The sequence below is a fragment of the Giraffa tippelskirchi genome, chromosome 12 (genome assembly GCF_054371585.1).
Source record: "Giraffa tippelskirchi isolate mGirTip1 chromosome 12, T2T-mGirTip1v1.2.pri, whole genome shotgun sequence".
Taxonomy (NCBI): Eukaryota; Metazoa; Chordata; class Mammalia; order Artiodactyla; family Giraffidae; genus Giraffa; species Giraffa tippelskirchi.
In genome coordinates this window covers 96678629-96700337 of record NC_137286.1, presented here as the reverse complement: position 1 = coordinate 96700337, position 21709 = coordinate 96678629, and the positions used below count along the sequence as shown (strand labels likewise).

Below are 21709 nucleotides of genomic sequence, written 5' to 3'. Positions count from 1 at the left end.
ACTCCTTATTGCCAAATTCAGACTGAAATTGAAGAAAGTAGGGAAAACAACTAGACCATTCAGGTATGACCTAGATCAAATCCCTTATGATTATACAGTGGAACTGACAAATAGATTTAAGGGACTAGATCTGATAGACAGAGTGCCTGATGAACTGTGGACGGAGGTTCATGACATTGTACAGGAGACAGGGATCAAGACCATCCCCACGGAAAAGAAATGCAAAAAAGCAAAATGGCTGTCTGAGGAGGTCTTACAAATAGCTGTGAAAAGAAGAGAAGCCAAAAGCAAAGGAGAAAAGGAAAGATATTCCCATTTGAATGCAGAGTTCCAAAGAATAGCAAGGAGAGATAAGAAAGCCTTCCTCAGCGATTAATGCAAAGAAATAGAGGAAAACAACAGATTGGGGAAGACTAGAGATCTCTTCAAGAAAATTAGAGATGCCAAGGGAACATTTCATGCAAAGATGGGTTCGATAAAGGACAGAAATGGTATGGACCTAACAGAAGCAGAAGATATTAAGAAGAGGTGGCAAGAATACACAGAAGAACTGTACAAAAAAGATCTTGATGACCCAGATAATCACGATGGTGTGATCACTCACCTAGAGCCAGACATCCTGGAATGTGAAGTCAAGTGGGCCTTAGAAAGCATCACTATGAACAAAGCTAGTGGAGGTGATGGAATTCCAGCTGAGCTATATCAAATCCTAAAAGATGATGCTGTGAAAGTGCTGCACTCAAAAAAAAAAAAAAAAAGAAAGTGCTGCACTCAATATGCCAGCAAATTTGGAAAACTCAGCAGTGGCAACAGGACTGGAAAAGGTCAGTTTTCATCCCAATCCCAAAGAAAGGCAATGCCAAAGAATGCTCAAACTACTGCACAATTGCACTCATCTCACATGCTAGTAAAGTAATGCTCAAAATTCTCCAAGCCAGGCTTCAGCAATACGTGAACCGTGAACTTCCAGATGTTCAAGCTGGTTTTAGAAAAGGCAGGGGAACCAGAGATCAAATTGCCAACATCTGCTGTATCATTGAAAAAGCAAGAGAGTTCCAGGAAAACATTTCTGCTTTATTGAATATGCCAAAGCCTTTGACTGTGTGGATCACAATAAACTGTGGAAAATTCTGAAAGAGATGGGAATACCAGACCACATGACCTGCCTCTTGAGAAACCTGTATGCTGGTCAGGAAGCAACAGGTAGAACTGGACATAGAACAACAGATTGGTTCCAAATAGGAAAGGGAATATGTCAAGGCTATATATTGTTACCCTGCTTATTTAACTTATATGCAGAGAACATCATGAGAAATGCTGGGCTGGAAGAAGCACAAGCTGGAATCAAGATTGCTGGGAGAAATATCAATAACCTCAGATATGTAGATGACACCACCTTTATGGCAGAATGTGAAGAAGAACTAAAAAGCCTCTTGATGAAAGTGAGAAAGGAGAGTGAAAAAGCTGGCTTAAAGCTCAACATTCAGAAAACTAAGATCATGGCATCCAGGCCCATCACTTCATGGGAAATAGATGTGAAAACAGTGTCAGACTTTATTTTTCTGGGCTCCAAAATCACTGCAGATGGTGACTGCAGCCATGAAATTAAAAGACGCTTACTCCTTGGAAGGAAAGTTATGACTAACCTAGACAGCATATTAAAAAGCAGAGACATTACTTTGCCAACAAAGGTCCGTCTAGTCAAGGCTATGGTTTTTCCAGTAGTCATGTATGGATGTGAGAGTTGGACTGTGAAGAAAGCTGAGCACCAAAGAATTGATGCTTTTGAACTGTGGTGTTGGAGAAGACTCTTGAGAGTCCCTTGGACTGCAAGGAGATCCAACCAGCCCTTCCTAAAGGAGATCAGCCCTGGGTGTTCATTGGAAGGACTGATGTTGAAGCTGAAACTCCAATACTTTGGCCACCTCATGCGAAGCGTTGACTCATTGGAAAAGACCCTGATGCTGGGAAGGATTGGGGGCAGGAGGAGAAGGGGACGACAGTGGATGAGATGGTTGGATGGCATCACCGACTGGATGGACATGGGTTTGGGTAAACTCCGGGAGTTGGTGATGGACAGGGAGGCTTGGCATGCTGCAATTCATGGGGTCGCAAAGAGTCGGACACGACTGAGTGGCTGAACTGAACTGAACTGAAATGATTGGTTAATTAAATGTTTTGTTGGCCTTAAATCTTTACAGAAGGAAACCCCACATTCCAGCTGCCACCAGCTCAGCTGAGTGATTCTAAGTAGAATTCCTGGAACTCTAGGTGCTCACTGGCACACCCCTGATGGAGAAAACGATCTGACCAATTTACAACTAAAGTAGAAATTACTTATGCCTTCGGTCAGATTAACATCATAGAAAAGCATTGAGCAAAGTACAGCTTTATGAAAATAAAACATTTAACTTTTAAAAACTTCTAATTGAGAAAATTTCACATATGGAAGTAGAGGAAATAGGTGGGTTACCTTTCACATAGATTGAGCCGTCATCAACACCTGGTCATTCCTATGTTATATGATTGAATAAAATAAAAACGTAATTTTATGTGGCAGGATGAGATTGTACCCTTCACTGAGAGGCACTATTCACATTATTATTAACAGGGTGCTGTTACCCTGGAGTCCAAAAGTTCAGAGCTTGTTTTTATAATAATGAATGATACTTTTGGAGTAGTTCCTAGAAAAGTGAGCAGTTTCTGCTGGAGTAACAACAATCATACTGGTATCTAATACTTTGTGTCACAGAAGCTGGTGAAAGAGATTTCTTTTACCCTCAGAAGAACACTCCTAGCAATTATTATTCTCATTTTACATAGGAGGGGCCCGAGGTACAGAGTGGTAGACCCAATGTCAGGGACTATTTCAGTCCAGGCTGAGACCTGAACTCTGGGGATGTAATTCCAGTGTTAATACTCTTAACTGTTACGTCAGTGCACAGAAATGAGACTGAATACTGGTGAGAGGACACAAAGGAGAGAGCGCTATCATATAGGAAAGTGAGGTGCCTTATATAGGTTTACCTCTTTTACCAAAACACACACCTTTACTAATTCCATGACAAGATACAGCTCAGTTGGCACATCCATCTCTTCAATCAGAAGAACAATATTGGGATGCTTCACTCTTCTCAAGATAGACACTTCATTCTGGATCATGTGCTCCTGTTCAAGAGAAAGTTATCTCCATCAAGACACACAGCAAAACAATGAGGGGCTAACTCAAATTAACAAAGCCATACTATTTAAGGGTTTCCCTGGTGGCTCAGATGGCAAAAAGTCTGTCTGTAATGCAGGATACCTGGGTTCGAGCCCTGGGTCAGGGAGATCCCCTGGAGAAGGGCATGGCAACACATGCAACTCCAGTAATCTTGCCTGGAAAATCGCATGGACCAAGGAGCTTGGGTAGGCTACAGTCCATGGGGTCGCAAAGAGTCGGACACAACTGAGCGACTACAACTTATACTATTTAAAGATCAAGGGAGATATATTTTGGTAAAACATAATAAGTCTATCTTAAATTCTGATATTCATATAGCCTGGAACTGCCAAAAGATACTGAAGGTCCTTAGAAGATGCTTGTAATTTCAGAGTCAACCATGGTTAACTATAACTGCATATAGAAGGATGAAATGAAACTTAGATCACAAAAGTAAGAGACGAAGTAAATGCAAGAACAAAGAGAAGGAACTGAAATAATATCCCAACATTTCAACTGACTTTGATACCAGGAATATTTATAGAATAAAATTATATCCTAATAAGCATATAACATTCTATTCTACCCAAAACACAACTCCTAGGGTGAACTTATGTTTATTTGGGGGCTCATCTTGTGTTTTTTTCCTACCTCCAAAATAATATTTTTTCTAAAGAATAAAACCTTATACATACTTTGCCTCGACACTTGCTTTTCTTGATAATTTTCAGAGCATACTCCCTAGCAGTCGACCTGCAAAGAAAAAGTTTTGTTTTTTTTTAGTAAACGTAATTTCAGATGTGTTGAATCATCTTGTTAAGGATTCACTCATATCCCATTGATCTGGCATTGTGGTGTAAATATTTTGTAAAAAATTCTTTTCCATTTTTAAAAAAAATATGTGAATTTTAAGGGGTTGACCAAGTATAACGACAAAACAAACATGACAGCTCAGGAACGTCATGAGCTGTTAAGATCGCTATAATTGTAATAAAGTTACTGCTACTGCTACTCCCGTGGGTAACTCCTCCTTGCAGGTGACTGTGCCCTGTTCCTCCCTCTAAGGTGGACATGAAATAGGGGTGAGTTTCTGCCCTTCTTCTCCATTTCTCTTGAGGTTATCCATGAAGTGACAGTTTTCTGAATGGTTCTCATGGTCACACTGATAATGTTCAAGACACAGTTCACCCTCTTTAGACTTGGGTTGTGTGAGCCTCTAATGTGTTCTGGTGAAGAACTCATGAATGAGGTGTTCAAGGAGAATAGGAAGGGATACAGTTGTTATCTGAGCATCCTGTGACCTCTTGAGCCTTTTAAAAAAGTATTTATTTATTTGGCTGTGCTGGGTCTTTGCTGTGGCATGAGGGGTCTTCGATCTTCGTTGTGGTATCCAGGTTCTTTAGTTGCATCTTGCAAACTCTTAGTTGCGGCATGTGGGATCTAGTTCCCTGACCAGGGATCAAACCCAGGCCCCCCTGCATTTGGAGTGTGGAGTCTTAGCCATAGGCTCCCTCATTTGATAGAAATAAAATGGAGGTGACAATTATAATCAGCTCACGTTCCCAAAGCCACCTGGCAGTGCTAAAATCAGAACTTGAGTTCTTGGGGTCTCTGCTTCTCAAATAGCCAAGCCAACACTGCCCGTCGTCCGTCGTGGGTGTGGGTGGGAGGGCTTAGTCATACTGAACCTTTAAATAACTTCCTAACTTGTGAACATTTCTAAGATACTGTAGTGCCAACAGTGACGGTCTACTGTCAAAGGACACAATGCCTACTTAACAATCATCAGAAACCACTACTTCACAATCATTGCTACTTCAGATCTAGCTGGGAAACCAAGAGAGTCTAGCTTCTTACCTATAGATGATAAAGGGCAATTTTAGGGATCCAAACGAATACAATGGGAGTGAAGTCGATTAAGAACAAAATTTCAAAATAGAGTTTTAAAATTTTCACTTTGGAGAATCAAAGGGGAATTTCCTAGTCGTGTGCTGTGATAAGAGCAAGACAGTGATGTGCCTATAAATTAAGAGACCAAATAGTAACAATGTGTTTCAAGAGCATTTTAGAAACCATTCATGTTGTTTGCTTCTTGTCTTAAAATATTGATTTATTTACTTGGCTGTGGCAGGTTTTAGCTGCGGCATGTGGGATCGAACCCAGATGCCTGCGCTGGGAGCATGGAGTCTCCGCCACTGGACCACCAGGGAAATCCTCCTGTCATTTATTTCTAAAACTCCTTCTTCCACTGCTCTTGCAGGACCCTTCACGGTACCAGCTTGCAGAATAAAATAAACATTGACTAAATCGTTATAATTGTATCTAATGAGAAAGTCTAGAGGCTTCCCAGGTGGAGCAGTGGTGAAAAACCCGCCTGCCAATGCAGGAGACTCATATCACAGAAGGGTCGCAGGGACTCTATAAGCAGCTCTTTTTAAGAGGCTTCTGAAGAGTTTCATCTGCAAACATGAAAATATTTAATCAAGAGGAAAACTAAAAGCTGAAGTGTTTCTGGGTTCTGCATTTCACAGATCACACATGAAATTATAATAAAGCAAATCTGAGACTGGAATATATGAGCAGTTTCCAATCTAGTCTGGGATGTTTCATCTGATTGCAGGGAATCTGGACTCTAGGATTGAAAACTTTGCTAAGAACCAGCAGTATCAGGCAGGGCAAGAGAGCTAGGACGGCGCTGACGCGTCTGTTCAGCACCTTCCCACAGGTAGGAAGGTGCTGGTTAGAAGAGAGCAGATTTCTTGGCTGTGTCTTCCCCACAGTTACCACTGGATCCTCCATTTCCCTGGAATGAGCACATTAAAGCTTTGCTATACTCAAAACAGAAAGCTGGAGTGGGACCCAGGCAGGCTGTCTCCTCCTCTACAGCCAGACACACAAGCAGCAGAATCCCCAGCAAACAAGTGAGTGTGTTGGCTTCCAGGACACCAGACAACCCGGGTGCATGCTGAGCCTACAGCTGAGGGGTAAATGCAAGCAAACCTGGGCTGCAGTGGCCAGTAGCTTCCTCGGAAGAGAACCTTGTGGGTTGACTACCCAGAATCTTACAAAATAGGAGTCAACACCCACTCAGATTTACCCACATTTTGTATCAGACAAAGAGCCCTGTGGAGGACCACCAAAATTAATACGGCAAGTTTGTTTTTTTTTTTTTCCTGGATTCTTTGAGAATAGAACTATAAAGTCATAATAAAATCCTTAATTACTAGAAATGCATGTTTATAAGGAAAGTAGATGATGAATCTGGACTATAAGACTAAAAACAGGTGTTAGGACTAAATGTCCACCATAAGAATAAACACTTCATGGCTTGCTTTCAGTTGGTAAAAGAAAACATTTGGCAAGAAATAAAACCTCAAACAAAGTATCTGCCTTCCTCCATACTCTAAACTCTGATGCCTTCCTCCAAACTCTAAACACTGTGCCCGTATCATCATCCAGTAAGCAGGAGCGTGGTTCTTTGTCAGCTACACGGGTGATAAGAGACCTGGCCTTTGACCTCAAGGAGTCTACAGTCCGGTGTGTGGAGGAGAGAAGACACCTGGATTGCTGGGGAACATCCAGGCCGTTTGCTTGTATGTTCCTGAAATTACAGCCTTGACCTTTCATGCAATCACAGAAACCTCAAAGGCCACAGCCAAAGCAGCAGCAGCGAGACAAACTTTGTTTTCCTCCTTGTCCATGGGAGCTCAGTTTGTAAGGTCACGTTCCTATTCAATTTGACCCCAGACTAGAGCTCGAACTACTAGGGAGAAATATCTGAACTTTACAAATTGGAACTAAATCAATTTTAGTATTTTAGTATTAGTATTAAAGTTTAGTAAAATACTAAACTTTACAAATTGGAAGTAGCCTTTCAGGTTTGTACTGACAATGGTTTGGAGAATGCCATCTTGTTTAGCACAATGATTCCAGGCCCCAGGACAGTCTTCTCCTCACCCCTTTACTCAGCCCTGGAGGGCTGCAGAATGCTAATGAAAAGGGCACTCTAGACCAAAGGGATTTTTGTCGTTTCTCTGATTTGAAGATTTTGATGAAGATTATGTGGAATAGGAAACATGGTTTCCCAGGCATTCCTCTGCCACAGCCTTTGTTGACTGCCATGGCAATCCTCTGCTTATGGGTGAGGTCCTCAAGCAGAGCAACGGTGTCCTGACTCTCTCTGTGCCCCGGCAATGCTTGGCAGAGGCCTGAACTAGCAGGATCTCCAAATACATTGGTGGAGCTGGGAGAACTCCAGAGGATGGTGACGCTTAGGACATGACAGGGAGACCCTCTCTCCTTGAGGGGCGAGTCCACAGCACCCTTTGTTTACCCAGTAATCATAATAAAGCTAAATCTCGGCCTCCTCTGTGCGCAGAGAATGGAGGCACCCCAGAAGTGTCTTGTCAGACACCCCCAGAGTGGAGCTGTATTTTGAATTTGAACTTGGGTCCTGTGGCTATCAGGGGCCAGAGCATTCTTAGGGAGGAAAGAACGCTGTTAGCTGAGAGACACTTAAATCCTTCCCACTGACTCACCCTCCAAATCCCACTTCAGAAGCAAATCCCTCCAATTTTAGGTGTATGGTTCTTAAAACGTCTGAGGACTTTCTAGGTGGACGCACTCATGTCGCTGATACTGCAGTCTCAGCTCGCTCCTGTGGGTTTGGGCCTATCTCACACCATTGCCAGAGCCAATGCTTTTGATGTGTAGTTCTTTTATTTTATCCTATTAATTTTTTTTTTTTTTTTAAGACTGTGCTGGGTCTTCGTTGCTACTCAAAGGCTTTCTCTAGCTGTGGTGAGCAGGGGCTACCCTTCATTGCGGTGTGTGGTCTTCTCATTGCGGTGGCTTCTCTTGTTGCAGGGCATGGGCTTTGGGCACATAGGCTTCAGTAGTTGTGGCTCGTGGGCTTCAGAGCGCTGGCTGAGTAGTTGGGGTGCACAGGCTTAGCCACTCTGTGGCATGTGGGATCCTCCCAGACCAGGGATTGAACTGGCGTCCCCTGCACTGCCAGGCAGACCCCCAACCACTGGGGAAGCCTTCGATGTGTAGTTCTTTGTGTCTCCAGGTGGAGCAGGGAGAGAGGGACTCATGAGCGGCTACAATTTTAACCCAGTTGAACCCTGTGCTGCCAAAACATGCAAGCACTGCAGGTGGGGAGGAGGGCCAGGAGCCACCCGAGACACCAGGCCTGCTCACAACTGCATCACTGGTACCCGTGGCTTGACCGGTAATTAATCCACACAGAGCCAGGAAGCCAGGGACGAAGGGCACCTCATCTCAAGCCCTCTACCCATCCTCAGACCTCTTCTTAGCACGTTTCAGCTTTATGAGTTTTCTCTGAGGCCTCGAAAGGCTCCACAAAACAGCTCCAGAAGTTCGCCAGCATCCTTCAGCACATCCTAAGGGCTCCTGAGGCCTCTGGAGACACTGCTACGGGGAGACAGGCGGAAACCGAAATGGACCTGGCAGGCCCTAGGACAGGATGCGTTGACACAGAATCAGGGGAGGGATGCGATGTCACTGCATCCATTGTTGCAGGCAACCCTGCCCCATGACAGTGTGCTATTAACAGGAGGGGCAGATCTGCTCTTGTTCATCCATATCCATCCTTCCCAATACGGCAGAATGTCCCCACACAAGCAGTGTGTGCCACTCAAAACATTCTTAGCCCCTTTTATTTTCCTGGACCTCTGGAAAATATTAAAAGATTGTTCCGGGATACTTCTGAGGAGAGGGGGCAGCTGCCATGTGTCCTGGTTCAGCGGGAGTTCAATACTAACACTTCAGGGAGCAATCTGGTGCTTAGAGTCGGACGGCTCGTACAACGAGACCCCAGATGTGAACTCCTGCAAGACGAACGCAGTCTAAACCAGAAAGAAAGAAATTAATCCAGGATGAAGCAATGAGCTTCATGGGAGCTCATTTCTATCTGGGAAGACCAGGACCGCCAGACTAAGATGCCACCGTGATCTGAGGATGGGCACACGCCAGACTCAACAGATGACGCCCCCAGCAGGGAACCTGGCCCCCGCGGGGGAAGAGCACCGCGGTGCTGGACACGGGATTTTCTGCTGCAGCACACATTACGTTTAAAGGGGTTGGGTTTCCTATCAGTAAAAGCACAAATCAAATACGAAATTATATAAACACACACTTCCACCCATTACTTTGAGAATGGCTTTCCCGATTTCACTTCTGTCTTCTTTGTACAGGGACAAAGGTGATGTGTGTGACTTTGGCTCAGTGAAGCCAGTTTCTTACAGGAGACCCCTGGTTGGAGGCAGGAGGCAGTGGCAATGAGTGGTCCAGAGGCGTGAGGTTTAGAGCTGAACTAGTGTCCATGCCTTGCTGAATAGAAATACTTAACTACCTGAGCACTTAGTGACTTGGGCATTTAGCTTCTTCAGGTATTTTTTATATAAAATGGAAATAGTTCCAATGCCATGGTATTATTTTGATACGTCAATAAAATAGCCTAAGTTAAGGACCTTGTATATAGTTTACGTTCAGTAAACAGTGGTTGCTCTTGTTTGGTGAGGCCCAGAAAAGTAATGGGACATTTTCTATGTTTGTCAGTCACACGGCAAACTGTCCAGCTTTGCGGTGGGAGTTGGGGGGCGGAGAGAATGAGGGGGAAGAGGGTCTGGCAGGGTCAGCTAAGGCGTTTCTCAAGCTGCCCATCACTCATGCCTCTCTCCACCAGAGTGGCTGCTCTAGGGAGCTGCGACCACGTCTGCGGGAATGGCTTGGCCCAGCTGGTATGCTGGGAGGGGCACAGTGAGACCCACTGCTCCAGGGGAGCCTAGAGGGGCTCCACTGCCTTAGTCGGAAAGAGGGTGAAGGGAAGCAATTCAGTGGGCACTGGCCAAACTCAGGACCCTCGTGTCTGAGGCCCAGGCAGACGTCCAGCTCAAAGGTGACTTGAATCTTTGTTTCTAAGTCAAAGGCCTTGCAGAAAAATAAGTTCTGGGTCCTGCAGGTTAGAACTTTTAGCCTGAGGCATCTGCTTCAAATGGAGGCAGAGCTTAGAGCCTTCTTGTCACATGGTGTTGAGAACTAGGGCAGGCAGGCTGAGAAGAGCAGTGGGGAAGATGCTCACCCCCAGCCGGCCCCTGGAAGCCAGAGGACACGCTCCCTTAAGGAACAAGGCAGGAGTCCCCGGCTCTCCAATACCCCGCTCACCAGCCCTGAGAAGCTGCTGGCCAATTGGGTCCTCCTTAAGTAACAAATTCTAAACCTAACTCTGGGCTCAGGGTTTGAGGCGGGCTTAATCTGGGCTATAACTATTATTTGTCACTTCTCCAACTAGTAGCCCCTGCTACTGTCCTTGATTAGGTACCGAGATGCTAGGGATAAACCTTTCACTCTAAGCCCCCTGCTTTGGCGCACAAGAGCGCCTGGCTCATTCATTTTAAAACATTTTAATGTATTAAATGCCACTTTTTGTGGGGATCAGTACAGTTGCATTGTGAAGCTTTTCGAAGTTCATATATTTAATTTTATGACATATACATGAGAAATATATCAATACATCTCATCGAAGAATGTTCTGACATTTACAAAATGTCTCCAAAAAATGGAGAAAAAACTATTAAGTTTTTTTTTTTAAATAAAATAAAAGGACTTACCTGAAAGAGCTGGCAACATTTTGCTGAGTACATTAAAAAGAAAAATCAAAGCTCTTAATTTATAGATTGTCCCCAGAAATCACTACATTTTTCAAATCTGTTGTTAGATGAGCTGTTCTTTCTTTTACATTTTTTTTTAACATCTGGAGTTGAGACATTAACCTATTCCATATGTGCCTCACACCGCAAATAAAGACACAATCTCGGAAAACATAACCCCAAGTGTTTCCTTTAAAGCTCAATGCAAATGATATCTTTCTCACCTTTCTACACATTCCTTGACAACAGCAAAATTTCCATCTCCTATTGTCCTTCCGACTTTATATCGTTCTGTTATTGTGGCTGGAATCTGGAAGCCTTCCTCCGACACTTCTGAAAGAATCATTAGTATGTTTTTATTGATAGAAAAGGGAACACAGATGTTGTGCATAGGAGACGTTTAGAAGTATCATCTAATAGACTGGCACTGATTCAGAATCAATATGTCATTTTCTGGACAGGCAGGCCAGTCTCCCATCCCTAGCCCCTTGCTGCCATTGTATAATCAACTGTTTCTACTAAGACAAATTATCAACTAAAAGGAAATGTAAAATCTATGGGGTCCACTCACACCTATGTAAGACCAGCTAATGCTTTCTGCTGAAGCGGGGTGTCTGAGGAGGAAGTTTTACTTTTCATTTCATGTCAATTTGATCAATACCATTTATGAATACCCATGGTGTTCAGAGACATGACATTCCTAGGTAGGGAGGAAAATGCAGTTTGTAAGGGACTCTGGACCGCTTGACACTGTACAAGCATGAAAAACGCCTGCTGTTTGGACACTTAGCTTTATTACATCCTGAAATAGAGATCTCCGGAAAATTCCTTATGTTAGAACTAAGCACTGATCACCACCCCTCCCCAGGATCAATGAGCAGATTTTGGACAAATGTTCTCACCAGCAACCTGTGTAGCAGATGTTGAGTTAAAATTGCAGTATCTATTATGTCTGCGAACAGAACAGTTTTGTAGTTTCAATTATGTTAGTGCCACTAACACAATGCATTTTCCCCCTTAAAATGCATTTTGAAATATTTTACAAATGCCTAATAATGCTTTAAATATCTAAGGTCATAAAACTAAATAAGCCACATTTAGGTCACATAAATATAGTGGATAACCTTTAACATCTTAGGGGTATAAAAAGCCTTTTATAGCTGGGCTCTAAAATTTACATGCTTTAAAGTTATAAATCCTAGCTTCTCCCTCAGGCAAACTGAATACAAAATGTGGTGGAAACCTAGTGTGCTTTCTAAATGTGCTCCTTTTCTGACCTTTGATCACAAACCGATACTAAATATTTCTTCTCAAAATAAAATTAAAACCTTAGGTGGCAAAAGGGCTTTCTGGGCGATTTTCGTGTTCTCACTGAGTTTAGTCTGCAGGGCTGGAGAACGGTCAATAGAAGCTCACAACCAGCAGGCATCTCCTATAGGACCTTTACTTACTCTGCTTTTGTGATCATCTCCACCCTGCACCACTCTGGATGCTCGAGTGGATGGGATTTCTGGAAAGTATTGTACAAACGTAGGACATTTGCTGCTGCTGCTTTTGTCTTTGGCGTTTTTGCAACCTCTTCACCTCTTGAAAGGTGACATTTTACTTTTAACCCGCTAGAGGTCATCTCAGAGGTCTCCGAAGAAAGTGAGAGCTGGAGCCTTTCCTCCACTCCCTGCTCCATCTCACCCCAAAGCAGCCATCATTTTGTCTCCTTCTGAAAGATGCAGCCTAGGGATTTTTGTCTGGCCTATGGTTATGACAGGAGATGGTTGGAGAAGTTTCAAAGCCACTGTAAAGCACCCGAATTTATAAAACATCTCTCGGATGACACGGTCTTAAGGCTCTTTCCTGCATGGATAAGTAACCATCCTTGTCTGTTGGAGGCAAGTCCGGTTTCAGATGGGAAATGGGAGGAGAGGCTTCTATGTTTCCATCCAGGGGACACCCATCTGGAGCACATGGCTAGGTTTTTTCCCCCCTGACTATATAAAAACGTATCTTTTAGGCCTCTGATTAAGAAGACTTAGCCAAGGGCTTAGTCAAGGACCATTTTGTTTCATTAAGTAAATAAAACACACTGGAACAAAAGAAGACTTCTGGAAGGCTGAATTTCATCCTTCTGGAAATACCAAAAAAGTCTGATATTGCATGGTAGTCAGGAAATAATCCTTGGGTCAGTCATGTATCTCATGTAACATAATGAAGTGTTTCCCCCAAGTGGGACTTTATTGGAAAATTAAATCCTATCCCTTCAAACAAATATGTTGTTTGGGGTGCTGGTTCTCTAACAGTGGTTTGATTGCATCAGTTTTATACCTCAGTTCCTAAACACTTTCCCATAATTGATTTCAGCCTGATAATAACCTCCAGGGAGGAAACAGCCATGTATGTATTAGGATACAATCTCCATTTTATAGAAGAAAAACTAAGATGCAGAGGGCAGGAAAGGCTCATCCAAAACAATCCAGGAGTTAGCAGGAAACACCCATTCCACAACCTGAGTCACGTGACCACTTTCTAAAGTGAATTCGCTGGAGGTCCAAAGAATATTTTTGCCATTTGCCATCAATTCAGTCTTTTTGTAAAGCCAGATGTTTGCATTTCGACTTTACTGAAGTCTGAGTGCCTCTGCAGGGCTATCTCAGTTAAAGAGAGTAAACATGTCTCTCTTGTTCTAGAAGTGCACAGAATTTGGAAAACAAAGGCAACAATTAGCCCCTTTTATTTGCAAGGAGGGCAAGCGCTGGCCTTCTAAGAATGCTTACACCTTTAGAGGGTGGGAAAGGTCTCCACATTCGGCTGACTCCCTCTCCTCAGCCCCGGAAAGAAGATACCACCCATGGTGAGGGCCATGTTCAGCCCTACCCCCTTGCAATGATTCTCAGGGTCATCCTGCGGGAGAAATGTCAGTTTTCTGGACTAAATTTAGCCAACCCATTCTCCACCTGGGTACAAGCTACGCCTTGCCTTCCCCTCAGACACCGCGTCCCAAGCTTACCACCTTCCCCAGGTCCGTCGTTCTCGTCCATCGAGCTGCAGACTTTGGTGGATGCGAGTGAAGTGGAGGAGCCACCGTGCTGAGAGCTCTGGAGGGAAACGGAAACAGAGAAGAAACACTGTCGGTCCTGCCCCGTGTCTCCAGGGGCTGTGCCCAGCCTAGCAGCTCGGGCACCAACTGCGCCCACTGCCACGGAGGAGACTGGTCTCCACGCCCAGAAAGAGAGGTGCTCAGACCACTCAACTGGGACTACCGCTCCCCACCAGCTTCTTAACCAACGATGGGAGGTGTTAACTGTGCCAGGCTCATCCTTGTCGATTTGGACGTTGCATGACTTTCATTCCATTTTCTCAAAATTAGCATTCTTTTGCTCACTGTTTAGGTTTGGCAGATTTGAGGTGTCTCACCTCACTCTTCCACAGTCTATCTGCAAACAGGCTTCTTACAAGTGGTCACTCTGATCTTTTTTTTTTTTATTCTTACCATAGAAAAATTTTTTCTTCACTTTGATTTTTATGGAATATCCTTTTAAAAAATATTCAGCTTTGCCACATCCTTGGGGAAAGATTAAAGAGTAGGTTTGTTAATTCCACTTTGTGATAAAGAGGTAAGCACTAAGCAAGTTATTGATATGGTAAATGTTACATAACAGGAAACATTTACTTATTGTAATTACTTTTCTTCCTGAGGGAAAGATGAAACTAAAAGCCTAAGCCTTGTGATTCAAATTTTGGGTGTGTTTGGACTCAAGATTTGTGAGAGCAAACAGCGTAACAACTATATTATAAAGCTCAGTGCGTGTGCTAAGTCGCTTCAGTCGTATGTGCCTCTTTGTGACCCCATGGACTGTAGCCCACTAGGCTCCTCTGTCCATGGGGATCCTCCAGGCAAGAATACTGGAGGGGGGTGCTATGCCCTCTTACAGGGTATAAAGCTCTGAGAACAAAACAATATCAAATATTTAATACTGGGATCAGCCATGAGGCAGTATTTTAACAATGAATCTTTCCATCTCTGCATCTATTCCTTGAGAAGACAATTTGCACATATCGATGCTGTTTCTAAATAATGAACACAGCTTGTCCTAAAAGATCCTCCTTCTGTTTCCCTGGGTTTATCCACTTGGTTGGCCTGATGGGAGCCAGGAGGCGGTGAGGGGGCGGCATTGGCTCAGGGTGCCGGCTGTCTGTGGAGCAGAGAGAAGGGAGAGAGAATCTGTAGTTGAATTAATAATGAAGAAGTGGTGAGAAGCAATGTTGACCTACTTTTCCTCTGCTTACCTCCCTTCAACCTCCTCTCCATGCCATCCAGCCTGAAGTGTGCACAAAGTCGGAAGGAAGAGTTTTACATACAGTCATTGTTCCCAACAGCACCTTGCATAGTAAATTCAGAGACTAGTTTTCACCCAAAGGATGAATATAATTGAGCAAATGCTACTTCAGTCACTGTGGCCATTTGGGTCAAATGCACAGCATTCCCCGGGGTGTGTTAAGATGACCACGTTCCATGGGACAAGTTCATCAAAGCTGACAGCTGCCATAATTGGGACAAAGTTAAACTCACAGTCTTGACACATCTGCTTCCTCATAAGACTTTCTGGAAGTTTGGTGGTTAGTCTAGAAGTTTTGTGATTATTCTAGAAGTTTGGTGATACTCTGTGTCGTGTGCCCTTTATTTTCCAGTATTGTAAGAATCCCCCATCCATCAGCCTAGCCTGGTGACCTGAGCTGTTTCCATCTTCTCTCACTCAACCTCCCCTTGTGGCCAGCAGTACCCATTTGTCCTATGTCAGGTCAGAAAGAGGGATTCAGACTGTGACCGTGTCAGATAGCTGTGACACTAACTGTAGCCACAGCCAACTCTGTCGAAGGCACTGTGAATGTATGAGCCTCTGAGCGTGCTCTTTTATGAATGTCTGTTTGTGAAAACCTTGTGTTTATAGTATTGGAATAGGAGGTTGAAACAAGGTCAAGGTCTGGAGAAAAGAAACATTAGCGCTACCACATTTGAGGGGAAGTTGTGTGTTTTCCAGAACAGGGAGATCTTTTATCCCCTGGGTCACTGCTTTTGCTGTAGACATAATCCTGTTCCAAGCAGAAAAACAGTAAGGAAATGTTTACAATGTAGACTTTCTCTTCTGAGCCTTTCAATCCTTGAATTTCTTCCAGCAGCATCACAAATGGTGTTTAATAATGCAGACACATTGTGGTTTGGGGTGGCAGGTGCTGTCCCCTCATATGGTGTTTAGAATACAAAGACACATTCTTTCAGAATCAAGCATTCAAATTAATAGACTAGTAGCGTATTTCCTAGCAAAGATGTCTACAACTTATGGACTTGATTCCAAAATCTTGTTCTTTTAATAAGAACATCAGACATTCAACCAGAATGCTCACCCAAATAATATGAAAGCATTCTTTTAAACTGTAATGTTTAATAAACTTGCTGGATATTATTCACTAAACTGCCTTATCAACAAATGAATTACATTTTCAACAGTGCCACCAATTGTCTGATGCCCTGAATGCTTGCCACAGTGCCAACTGTGTTTTTCTCTGCCTTATGAACAAACCCCCTCAAGGTTTTAGGCTCTGGTTTAAAAATATATACAGGGTTTAACACAGTCTGCTTATGCTTAAAATATCTTATTTTGAACTTTAGTTTTCAAAATGTACTCCAAGTCATTTCAAATTTCATGCTATCTGAAGGTAATAAACAATTGTAAAAAAACATTTAATTACAAAGACGGTACTCTAAAAATGGAAAGTTCTCATTTCATTCACTATGCTCAAATACAGTAAAATAAATGTATTCAATTCTCACTACTTCTGCTTTTCCCCAAAGAAGTAAAGTGGTTAAAAGTTGTACACTTTTCCAAGACAATGACCATTCATGGATTCAAAGAATTTCAGGAACTGAAATGGATCTTAAATATTACCTCTTCTACCCTACTTCCATTGAGAGACGAAATGCCCACTATAAAAATCCCAGCCATGTGGTCAAATGGCCTCTGTGCAAACAGCTCCAGTACTGAACCTGTTATTTCCTGAGGCAGCCTGCTAATTGTTAATAAGGTGAGTTATGTTCAAATGATGCCCCTTCACATTTTCCATTTGTCATTCTGATCTGTCACCTCTGGAGCCACTTAGTACAGTGCATTTCCCAATAGGACAAGGCTTCCAAAATTTGCAAAGAGCCACTGAACCCCTTCTGTGTCTTCTCTTCTTCAATTTCAATAATCCTAGTCTCTCTGGTTATTTGTCATAAGATAGGACCCCACGACTCCTTGATTATCCACTTGTCAATATCTCTGGTTAATGCTGGTGCTCAAAGCAAATGAAATATTCTAGGTGTGCCCTGACCAATACAGAACAGAGAAGGGTAGTGTTTTCTTCTTTGTGAATAGAATACCAACGCACTTTAAAATCATATTGGCTTATAGGTAACAACACGACTTTTAAGCCTATACCGTGTCGGATCTCCATAGTCTGTATTTGAGAGGTTAGTATTTTGGGTCGAGTCTAAGACTTCTCATTTATTCATGTTAATGTCGAATTTATTACATTTATATCCTTCCAGCCTGTTATTTTTTGGATTCTCATTTTATTACCTAACATACTGCTCTCTCCCAGTTGAAGCCACTCAGTAATCATCACGGCCCTCTGTGTACCCTCGTTACTACTCCTCAATATACTACCTTAGAGTGTGAACATTTTGATTATTGCCCTAAGTCTGATTGAAGGATTTTGAACCTAATAAAGGGGAAATGTGTAGGTTCGTGTTCTTTAGAATTAACCCAATGAGATGAATCAGGCTTTATTTAGACCTACATAGAGCTGAAGAGCCCACTTATATTGTGCCATGCTTATAAATGAAATCAATTTACTAATTTTTTTCAGAGAATATAAACCATTTCATAGTATACACGATCATAAGATTTTGTGTTTGCTTCAGTCAGGTTTGCTAATTTCAAGGCATATGGTGTACAGTGAAAAACATAGTTGTTTTAGAATTTAATGCAATTAGCTGCTCTAAGAGATACTGTGACATTTGAAATGTCATCACCTCGAAGCAGATTTAATGGGAACCAGGTGAACAGGTTGCTGGCACCTGGATGCTTTTATGGCACACCTTCATAAAAACACTGCCCTAAGAACACATCCTAAGTGTAGTTATTTAGCCTGGGATCATATAACAGATGGAGAATATATCACACTTTTTGAAGTGAGAAAGCTGACATAACAGTTCTAACCACATTTTACCAAGATGTATCTGATGACTATGTGGTAAAAAAGTTCATTTCAAATCTAAATGGTATGAGTTACTCCTGCCATTTGTATTCATATTATTGGTGTTACTCAGCTGGGGTCCATACCAAATAAAGATTATAGAAATATCCAATCGATCCAACTGATGTAATCAAGGGAGAAAAATTTCACACGATAACTAGCTCTGTCTTGATAATTGTATGACTTCCATTTCACATTGTCTCTTGGTGTATGGTTATTACTTTGGTAATTTGTTTTTTTTTGCAAAATGGCAACATAAGAATTTAAATACCCACTGGATCAATTTTATAAAGGAAACACAACCAACAAATAGCTAACAAACTGTTATAATTGTCTGGGTGATCCTGACTTGAGGTCTGTAGAATCTCTAAAGATGACCTCATGTAGCAAAATTAATTTGTAATCTTGGTGTAGAGAGCTTGAGACCCAAGGGACTGTGTGTGCATATAGAAAAATCATACATTTACTTTGCAAGTGGGTAAAGAACAATAAGGTGATGACATCAATATGCAGTAATTAATAAGGCTCTACTACTTGAAACAAGGCACAAAAGAAATTCCTTTTCCCAAATTCCTTTGTCTGCATTCTCCATAGTATGTTTAAACCTAACATTTATGGGACAGGCAACCATGTGCATAACTCAGAATGAACAGTGAAACATATAAAAGGTTATCATAAAGTTTTTAAAAGACTATAGAACTGCTATTCATGAAATTGGTTTACTTAGAAGAAGAGAAAAAGAAAATGAGAATATTGGCATTAAATCCATGATAGCAAACCCACGGGAGCCAAGATATCAAAAATAAATGTATTTGGTTGTGACTCTGTCAGGCAGTCCAGTCTGCCTCTCCTGTTTACTTGTTAGTCATCATGCTCACTTACAGCCGGCATCTATACACTCCGAATCGCAGCCATTTGTCTTGGCTGGCACCGGGTCTCCTCTCAGAAGGGGCACTCTGTGAGATCATTGTTTGAAGGGGGACCAAGAAGCCATCTAGTTTATATCCTCTCAATAAAAGAATTCCCTCCCTGATTTACTCCTCAGTTTGGATTCCCAGCCTGTAAAGAAGGAAGCTAGTCACCACTTTTTCAGGCACGTGCTCCATTTTATTTTAAACTCTATGTTCAGAAAGTAAAGCACAATTTGGAATTTTATACATTTGTAAAGTGAAAGTGGGACTTCCCTGGTGGCTCAGACGGTAAAGCGTCTGCCTACAATGCAGGAGACCCGAGTTCAATCCCTGGGTCGGGAAGATCCTCTGCAGAAAGACATGGCAACCCACTCCAGTACTCTTGCCTAGAAAATCCCATGGATGGAGGAGCCTGGTAGGCTACAGTCCATGGGGTCACAAAGGGTTGCACACGACTGAGTGACTTCACTTTCACTTTCAAACATTCCTTCCAGTTGTACCAATTATTGCTTTCAGCATTGACTATATCTGGTGTCCATGGAAATAATAAAAAAAAAACCAATTAAAGCAAATTATAATTTCAAAGTTAAAATGAACCTAGTAAAAGTGTTGTTAGATTTAAAACATATAGAATTTCAGACTTCTATAATAATTTTAATGTAAATTATTTTTTCCAACTAGGCCAGTAAAATACCATATTATGAATGAAACAGATTATGGATTTTAATTCCATATTAAAGTTGGGTAATCAAGTATTTTATTACATATTTATTATAGTTATTTAACTTTTATATTATATAAATATATAATAAAACATATATTTATTTATAATAAATATATAATATCATTTGGTGCTTTTAAAATAACATTTACACACACATGTACCTATATACACATGCAAATTTTTCCCCCTGCAAATTAGGCAACCTTGGGAAAAATGCCTTCATGCCTAGGAGAAAGTATATTTAAAATTTCTTTTTTTTTTTTCAAAAGAAACAGTTGCCAATTTGTTTGATATATTCACTCTTAAGGCAACCCTAAGAGGAGAGTATATTAACGATTTTAATATAACCAAGTAAAACACAGTTCTTTGCCAGATAGTCTTATTTCACTGTTACTGTCAGTATTTGATACTTTGGATGTCATGCGATGTCATTCTGCAGTATCTTGTGTCTCACCTACTGATGCTAATCACGTCACAAAACACCATAAATATGATAATGAAGGTAAACTTTACTCCACACAGTCATTTAATTTTCAGTGTCTACTTACCAAGTTTTCTGAAAGAAAGTCACTGACCAACATAGGCAGTTTTTCCTGTTTATTATATAGTTATTCTAAGGGGTAAGCGTAACAACATTAACTTTGAGAGGAATAACATGGTCCAGTGTGAAACACAAAGTACAACATTTTACAATGAAACCACAGCACAAAGTGATGGAACTTTCAAAAATCGGGTAGTTCAATGAAACATTTCATCATTTCACTCTATAAAACTCTGCAGATGCCTCAACTGATGCATTTTTAAAACCTGTTGCTGTTTAAAACATTTTAATACCAAATGTTCTTTTTTAAGAGAATATACATCCAGGCAATTCAAACTGTAAGCAGGAAATATATCTACCTCTTTATAAAAATTTTATCCAAATTTGCAACATTCATAGTATATTTTGAAGTTAAATGTCCTGAGAATAAACTCAATTCCTTGCTTGCTGATGAATATAAACTCAAAGAAAAATCATATGAAAATTAAATTTCATAGTTCTTTGTCTGTGACCTTTCAGATACCTTCTACCCTAGATTCAAAACCATTTTGTGGCCATATATAATATAAACACCCATGTATTACATGCATCATTTATACTATCTTGGAATTTATCCATCATCTTTACTAAAATGAACCACATTTTAAAGACACTATATATCATGCACCCTGAAAAATTATAGCTAGGGCCTCAGATTTCCTATCTTTTCCACATGCGTTACAGGTACAAAATTACAAGTATTTTTCAGCTGACAGTGTAACAAACTGCATCAGGCAACTGGTGTATTGAATTCACTATATCTCTAATTTTCACATTACACTTCTGTGGGATACTGTTGTTACTGACATGCACAATTAGAGATGCTAATCAGGCTAATGCAAATATGCATAAATAGACAATGTATGCATATATAGTATATTCACTCAGTTAACAATTTCAAGTGTGTATATATTTATATAGATATATACACACATGGCAAGTATAGTAAGGTTACTACTGAAAATACAGCAACAGTTTTGAACCATGTTTGAAAGAACATACAGAACTGCCTTATAGGTTATCTGGCTTTGTTATGAAACTTAGTTCAAATCAAACATAGTTTGGATTTTCTTCTATTCATGTTTTAATACAATACCCAGCTACTCACAACCCTATAAATCAACTTTTTTAATGAATATTGATTGACAATTGCCACATATCATACACATTAGAGAAACATCAGTGATAGTATATAATCACTTTAATAGTTGACTATCAAGTCATAACAATATAAGCATTAATGAATGCTTATATTTAATAGTTAATAAAACACTGAATTTGTCTGAATTTGAAATTTTTTGTTTATCTGGTTTCCAAATTGTTTAAATC

At 41.3% G+C, this 21709-nt stretch overlaps 1 protein-coding gene across 3 annotated transcripts in view; it reads right to left on the bottom strand.

The window, feature by feature from the left end:
* The window catches only part of DCLK1 (doublecortin like kinase 1), a 345430-nt gene that overhangs the window by 55375 nt on the left and 268346 nt on the right, over nucleotides 1-21709 (bottom strand). For all 3 annotated transcript variants that reach the window (XM_081551840.1, XM_081551841.1, XM_081551839.1), the window contains exons 7-10: nucleotides 13877-13964; nucleotides 11100-11208; nucleotides 3898-3955; nucleotides 3049-3168 (exon numbers count right to left, since the gene is read on the bottom strand). In XM_081551840.1, the coding sequence (XP_081407966.1) occupies nucleotides 3049-3168; nucleotides 3898-3955; nucleotides 11100-11208; nucleotides 13877-13964 (375 nt within the window). The remainder of the gene's footprint in view (nucleotides 1-3048; nucleotides 3169-3897; nucleotides 3956-11099; nucleotides 11209-13876; nucleotides 13965-21709) is intronic.